We start from the raw sequence: 7,596 nt of genomic DNA, 5'->3' as shown, positions 1-7,596 counted from the left end.
AGTGACTTAAGATATCAGGTATGAAAAATTATGATATACACATATTCATGCAAATGCTACTACCAGCGACAATCATAGGGTACTTATGACATAACATACGTTTGGTATTGATAGGACTTATACATTTTTCAGGAAATTATGTACACGGAAGTGTAAGAAAGAAGTAGTGAAACGTCTTGAGATTGATTCTTTGCAAGATGGAAATGATATTTCCACCAAACTTCTTTAATGTAATGACCCACCTAGCTATCCATTTACCCCGCGAGTTGTTGCTCATAGGACCAGTTCAATACAGGTGGATGTATTTGTTCGAGAGACATTTGGGCAAATTTAAGCAGTACGTTAAACAAAGCCTAGCCATAATGATCCATTGTGGAGGCATATATTCAATCTAAAAAATTAAACTCATCTCAAACTAAAAAAGTTAAACTTATCTCAATGAGACTAACAAAATACTATTATTCACTAATCAACTCAACTCATCTCAACATCTAAATGCAGTCAATATTCGAGTTGAGCTTGATTGATCAGTCTCAAGTACTCGTTCAAACTTAACTCAAAACTTAAAAATATCTAATAATTAAATTAAAATCCATCGAGTTTTAAACAACTTAATTTATATAAAAAAGAAAAATATTTTTAAAAAAATGTTTTAGTTCTTAGGTAGCTTTTATTTATGAGAAATTCTATTTGCAGTCCTGAATAAGGAATTGCATGTGCAGTATTCTCGTTGATGAATGTGGGTAAAAGAAAAAAAAATATGATTTTAAAAATGATATTATTGTAATTTTACTTTTTTTAAATATAACTATATGAACTTGTATGAATAGTACTTCCCATTTAGGGATCACAATATGTAGACTAACTCTTTATTTATTTATTTGGATACTTGACTTATGTAATCACTTGAAACGCGTACTATAAATCAATGTAATTGGTAAAGAATGTCTTACGCGGTAAATAGTTGAAGACCAAGAGACTCATTGTTTTATCATATATAAACTCAGATTTTATTTAATAATGAAAAGTAGTATTTGAAACGTCGAGATTTCATTTCGTCAAATATACGAAACAACAAGTCAAAGGCGCGCGACACGATTATTCACGCAGGTTGACTCGTTGACAACAGTGTGCATGGTGAATAGTTAAGGAAACATTTTTTAACAAGTTGTGATTTCTTTTTCAAAAAATATTTGAGGAGGTTCAAAAATGTTTGGAAAAAGAAATTTACATTATCGATGATTTTTCTCAATATCTACTCTCGATAAGTATAGCGATTCTCTTAAAAATATATAGATGATCTTCGAGTATGACTTATGTTTTGTTAAAATTTTAATGTATATATTTTATTAAAAAATGAATGGATAAAACTGATAAAAAAAAAAAACTTAATTGCTCCATTTAAAAAAATCTCATTTATTAGTTTTTAATAAAATATATATAATAAAATTTTCACAAGACATGAGCCGAATAAATTTCTGAATAATTGCATGGTAGTTTCCAGGACAGGAGACCCGGTCGCAAAAACCAAAAGGTCTATCATATTATATGTATACAAGTCGATATATCTCTGCGAATTCGCTCGTCAATAGTTTCAGAGCGGTAATTTGTGTCCAATTCAAAGATCGAGTCGTAGAGCAAATTTATAAGCGAGCAAAGAATCAAAGTCCGAAGCCCTCCTCGTACGCAGGGGACCGGAAGTTGTGTTGCCGAGAAAGACAGTACTGGAGAGGAACGGTTCAAAACGAAAGACTAAGAACAAATTAAAGTGTATATAAAAACGATGGATGGAGTTAGCTGATCTTCCTGAGATCCACTGCATCCTATTGCATTCTCTCTCTCTCTCTCTTTCTCTTTCTGATCTCTTATACATATACACATTCGGTTTTCTTATATAAGCCAAGTAAATCACGAGAACAGCTTGTTTAATTCCGAAGTAAGTTGTCGAGGTTATAAGATCTGTACTAAATATATATATATAGTTGGTGCTGTACGTAGCCATCATGTCGGCGTCCGGGAATCGAGTGTTTGGTGAAGAAAGTAATGAAAAAAACCTAATAACTGCGCATGAAGTGAATGATCAGTTTAGTGGGGTCATTGTGGAAATGCCCCCGGCCCTGCACCCCATCGACGCTGCTGTCTTTGGCTCTCTTCTTAGATCTTCAATTTCTCGTTGGAGACAGCAGGTATTTACTTCAATATTTTGTAGTGGGATCCAACATTTTATAAAGGGCTTACCTAGAATTTATCTATAACTTGTAACTAGCATTACTGGTGTGTGTATATATATATATATATGCGTGTGTGTGTAGAAAGTCCGACAGAACCAAAACAGTATATCTAGTACTAGTGCAACATGTCAATTGTCATGAGTTGATTATCTATATTTGTCATGTTGGGAGATGAGATCAGGCAATGAGCAACTAGACCGCCCATGGTTTTGCTAAAACCAAGTGGTGCATGCCCGCGCGCGGACACGTAAATCATTATAATATCTTAATTAAACAATTATTAATGGTTGTGTTTGTTTATGCATGTAATTGTATATATGTATGATTATTGTTGTGTTGATGGCGGCCTGGTTTTGAGCTGTTTGTCTATACGTACGTACGTAACCCTACGTGTAATTATATGCTTCTAATTACAAAAGAGATCATCGATCGAGCTAGCTGGGGGCATGCAGACAGTACTAATCATGAATATTATAAAGTTGTTGTATATATATGCATGACCATGGTGATATGATATTAAATTAAGGCTGTAATTAATTAGCATATATATCATCATGATTATGGTGGTTGTATTTTTCTTCCTGAAATAATGTCGGTGCATGCTTTGATCGATCTGGTCGGTCTTCATGATCTCTTCACGTATGTTATTCATGATTGGGTTATTTACAAAGCACGTACACTTGATCACATGAAATGTATTTAAATTTGTCCACGCAAAAAAGAAAAAAAGAAAAGAAGAAAGCAACAATATTCTGTCAAAACCTTGTAGTACTGACTTTTTATGTTCTTTTTAACTGTAGGGAAAGAAGGGAATCTGGCTCAAATTACCCATCGAGATGGTCAATCTTGTGGAAGCTGCTGTTAAGGTGAGATTCCCTCCCCCCCCCCCCCCCCCCCCCCCCCCCCCCCTTCTATTTTTCAGTGATTTCTCAGAATTAAGAAGCTGGATCATGGAGTATTAAGATCAAATTACATGATATCATGTACTCCATTAAACCTTATTTCATGGTACCATGTTTTGATACGTGCAGGAAGGATTCTTGTACCACCATGCAGAACCGAAATACTTAATGCTCATATGTTGGATTCCTGGAGGAGCTCATACTCTTCCTGCAAATGCTTCCCACCGAGTGGGTATTGGTGCATTTATCATGAATGAAAAAAGAGAGGTATATTTTAATTTCACCATAAATAATGGTACTGATTAAGGGTAGGCAACGGGGTCCCGCCCTCCAGGGCAAAACACCAACGGGGTTGGGGTCGGGGGTGGTATGGCCCCACCGCCTCGTCCCCCGCCCCCAACCCCTTTTTTAGGTTTTGATTTTAGAAGTATGATCTATGATATAAATAAATTACTCATGATGATCAATAATTAATTAATTAATTATAATATTTTGAAGGACACGATATTTTTTGAAATTAGTTTTATTTAGTTTTTTGGGGTCTGAATTACTTCAATCATCAATCTGTTATTGGGCATCGTGCAGTTGCTAGTTGTCCAAGAAAAGCATGGATCTTTGCGGGGGAAAGGAGTCTGGAAACTCCCTACAGGAACTGTCGATGAGGTAAGCACATCGATCAGGCCGCAAATTAATAAGCTCGTCAAGCATGCATACACATCATGTAAACTATAAGACTAATTAAATACATTAATTTTGTATATTCTCCTGATCAATGAACTTAATTTATCATGATATCCACAGGGGGAAGACATCTGTGCAGCCGCAGAGAGGGAAGTAAAAGAAGAGACGGGAGTAAGTGATCATAATCATGCAACTTCATTATTATTGTTATTATTTTTTAATTAAATTTGAGTGTAAAAATATCAGTTACTTAAGCCATATTCTTGCATTTCTTAGTTTTACTGATCATCATGTTATTTTGCTTTCAAATTTTCCGGAATTTGGCTGCTTCAGATCGACGCAGAATTTGTGGAAGTGCTAACATTCAGGTAATTACATGTTAGTGGAATTACTAGCGAATTCATGCCTGTACATGGTATCAATACATTAACATGAGCACTACTACTCTACCTTAAAATTGTAGATCTGTTAAGAAAACTCCTGCATTCATGCAATTATTCAGATGGATGTAATCATTTTCGTTCTTTATCTCCAAAGCTTGTTGTTAGCTTCAGGTTGTTTTCTGGAGCTCAGAATAATGACTCTTCTTTCAAATAATTTACAGACAAACCCACAAGTCGTTCTTTGAGAAGTCGGATTTATTCTTTTTGTGCATGCTGCGACCCCTTTCCTTCGCTATCCAGAAACAGGATTCAGAGATAGAGGCAGCTCAGGTAATATAATTTTTTTGGTCAAACTAGAGGATCAGGATCTCATGTTTTTCACTTTTGTTCGATAGGAAATATTGTTTGATATAAACTGTGTTATTCAAGATCACATCAGTACTACCTCTTAACTTGATTTCCCAACACAACTGCATAAATATATATATATATATATATATATATATATATATATATATATAAGAGCCCTAGTAGCAGTACTACAGCGCAAGCTAGCAATATTGATCAACAAACTTATAAATTGCCTCACACATATTCATAATAATTAATTGCCTGCCTGCCTGCAGTGGATGCCATTCGAGGAATATGCGGCACAGCCATATGTCCAAAAACACGAGCTCATGAAGTTCATCAACAATCTATGTTTGGTGAAGATTGATAGGGAGTATTCTGGGTTTTCAGCAGTGCCAGAAACATCAACTTCTTCTTCTGATAAAAGGAGCTACTTGTATATGAACAGATCATCATCATGGGGCCTCAGTAGGGAGTAATTAACAGTTTGGAGACACATTAATATTATTTGATTCATATTCGTTGTATACCTTACATGCACTGCAACTAATAATATTAATTGATAAAGTTGCATTGTAGTAGTTCTCTTCAGCATGAGTTAATAGATGATTTTGAGTTGTCTGAAATTATAGCTAGGCCAAGTTAACAATAATATTGAGAATTAGTACTTTATGTGTTCCATATATAGAGCATTAATATGTAAAATAAATGAAAATTTGATGATTCTTTACCTTAATTTTTTATATGTCATTTGTATATTCATGTGGACTTGTTTATTGAAACCGTTGAAGAGTCCAACACCTTCATTTGTTATAAGGTGACGATTTCATTTGCATAGGTCATGAAAATGGGCTTGATGCAAACCATTATATATATATATATATATATATATATATATATATATATATATATATGATAGTGTTGTCCTTTCACTTAGTTGGAAGTTACTCAAAGATTTAACAAAACCAGTAGAAAGCGGAGGCCGGCCATGATCAAGTCAAATCTTTGTGTAGCCTTTCGGAGCATTGATCATGAAGGTTGTTCTTCTATATATAATTATTTATCTCGATCTCTACACAGCTAGCTACTGCGTACGTGGGTAACTCTCGGGGCAAATTATAAACTGTTTTAGAACTTTTCGAGTGCTTAATTTGATGCAGTAGTTTTCTAAATTGACCTTGTTTCTTATAAATTTTAGATCAGAGTACACCAGAAGAGGTGTTATTTCTAGCGGCAAATATTAGATTGGGTGGGGTTATTCGACGGATTTTTTCACCGTTGTTGTTCATCCGAAATAATTTTTATCGATGATGAAGTATGTCACGTGGTAGATCAACTAGGACAATACTATATATAACTACCATGTTCCACACTAGCCTAAATAACAGGACTAAATAGACATATTTTCGAGAGAGATTTTCATTTTTGTAGAAGAAGCTTATATATATCCTCCCAAATGGCTATTAAGCAACTTCATAACCCTGCATGTACATGCAAATGAAGGAGAAGGGATGTCCACCTATGAGCGTCCCTTTATTACAATATTGAAACTCTAATATATATATATATATATATACAATTTGAGATATATACCTGTTGATTCTTGGCAAAAGCCGCATGCAAGATTGATCATGATCAACTACAACACGCATGCAGCCATGCACTTGGATATAGAAACTTTCTTGTGGTTTATAATAATTTTAAGAAACTCGACCGGCCAATTATAAACTTAATTACTTATTTTGAACATAAGCTGATCTTAGATGTGATTTGAAATCTTTTTCCACTCGTTACAAATAATATCAAACCATCTGAACAGGCTGAAAAAGCTATTTCAAACCTTTCCTGATCAGCTAACTAGCCATTCAAAAATAATATAGTCCATGATTGGATATTCCACAACCAGTAGGCAAATTTGTACATTCTTTTTGAAAAAGAGTGCATGAGGTTTATTATTAAAAAATTAATTTTTTCATGTGGATCTCATATATAGTCACTTTTTTCAAAAATAGTGTGTGACGCTTACACAACCCATAAGTATTGTATGTGAAATTTGCAATTAGAAAGTGAGTTAATGAAAACTCATTCCCAACCAGAAATAATCAGGAGGAAAGGGATCGATTGAAATGGCTAGTGATTCCGACTGATATATCGAAATTGCGTCCCCTATTTGAAAAGTACCCAAGAGAAAAAAAGACAAGGGTTAAGATGAACCGGTTATCTTATGAATCCTGGAACATTAGAGGCTTAGGGAATTGAAGAAAATGAGAAGGATAGTAGAACAACATCAGATTGACTATTATTACAAGAAATTCGACTGGGTGTGCAGCCTAGCCAACTAAGCCAAGGATACCTATTGGAGTAACTTTTCGCAGTGTTTATCCCCATTCTAACACCCTTAAAATAAACTAGTGTAAAATTTCCTAGATTGGAAAAGTACCATCAATAGGCTTAGAATGAGGCCTGAATAATTGGCCATAGAGCGAAATCAGGCATCAACACCGATGGTGCCAACCACAGTTCACGTTCATGTTATGCACACTCGTGCAGGTGAAGATACCTGTCACGTGATGTGTACATTACGTATGCATTAGGCATCAGAGGCAAATACCCGTATTTGATGCTTATGTTAACATACTCATAGCTGATGCAAATACCTATGATATAATGCGGTATTAGCAGGGACACAATTATTTTATTTTCTTGTATATCCTTCATGTCGAGAGCTGCTTTCTCGAATATCAGTGTAGGGAGAGGAAAGGACTTCCAGGGCTCAATCTATGATTGCGCAGCGTGAGGGAACAAAGCGAATAAGCATAAAGATAGAAATCAGACACGAGGTTTTTTTTTTTCTTTCTTTTTCTTCCAGATGGTAAGCTATAGGGCTGTTGAAGAGTGGTCCAAATAGTTATGACCATCTAAAGCTAAAGCGTCAAGTCCTAAAGGAAAGCTCAAGAATGGCAGAATGCACTAATCCGCGACCAGCAAGTTTTCTGAAACCGAACTAAAAGGCTTGGGTTGATCTCTCTGGTTGAGGCTGCATTCATT

The 7,596-nt window shown here is 35.0% G+C and overlaps 1 protein-coding gene across 1 annotated transcript; it reads left to right on the top strand.

The window, feature by feature from the left end:
* Nucleotides 1-1,831: 1,831 nt before the first annotated feature.
* On the top strand, nt 1,832-5,136 carry LOC121268060 (nudix hydrolase 2-like). The gene is made up of 8 exons (XM_041172179.1): nt 1,832-2,186; nt 3,032-3,097; nt 3,263-3,400; nt 3,719-3,796; nt 3,935-3,985; nt 4,148-4,182; nt 4,419-4,527; nt 4,824-5,136. The coding sequence occupies exons 1-8, from the start codon at nt 2,004-2,006 to the stop codon at nt 5,025-5,027; spliced, it is 864 nt and encodes a 287-aa protein (XP_041028113.1). The 5' UTR covers nt 1,832-2,003; the 3' UTR covers nt 5,028-5,136.
* Nucleotides 5,137-7,596: the final 2,460 nt, after the last annotated feature.

The sequence above is a fragment of the Juglans microcarpa x Juglans regia genome, chromosome 5S (genome assembly GCF_004785595.1).
Source record: "Juglans microcarpa x Juglans regia isolate MS1-56 chromosome 5S, Jm3101_v1.0, whole genome shotgun sequence".
NCBI lineage: Eukaryota > Viridiplantae > Streptophyta > Magnoliopsida > Fagales > Juglandaceae > Juglans > Juglans microcarpa x Juglans regia.
This window is presented reverse-complemented; position numbering and strand designations above follow the sequence as displayed.

Coding starts and splice junctions, on each gene's coding strand:
- LOC121268060 (XM_041172179.1), top strand. CDS start 2,004: ATGTCGGCGTCCGGGAATCGAGTGTTTGGTGAAGAAAGTAATGAAAAA. Junction 3,098..3,262: donor TTGTGGAAGCTGCTGTTAAG/GTGAGATTCCCT, acceptor TGATACGTGCAG/GAAGGATTCTTGTACCACCA. Junction 3,797..3,934: donor CTACAGGAACTGTCGATGAG/GTAAGCACATCG, acceptor TGATATCCACAG/GGGGAAGACATCTGTGCAGC.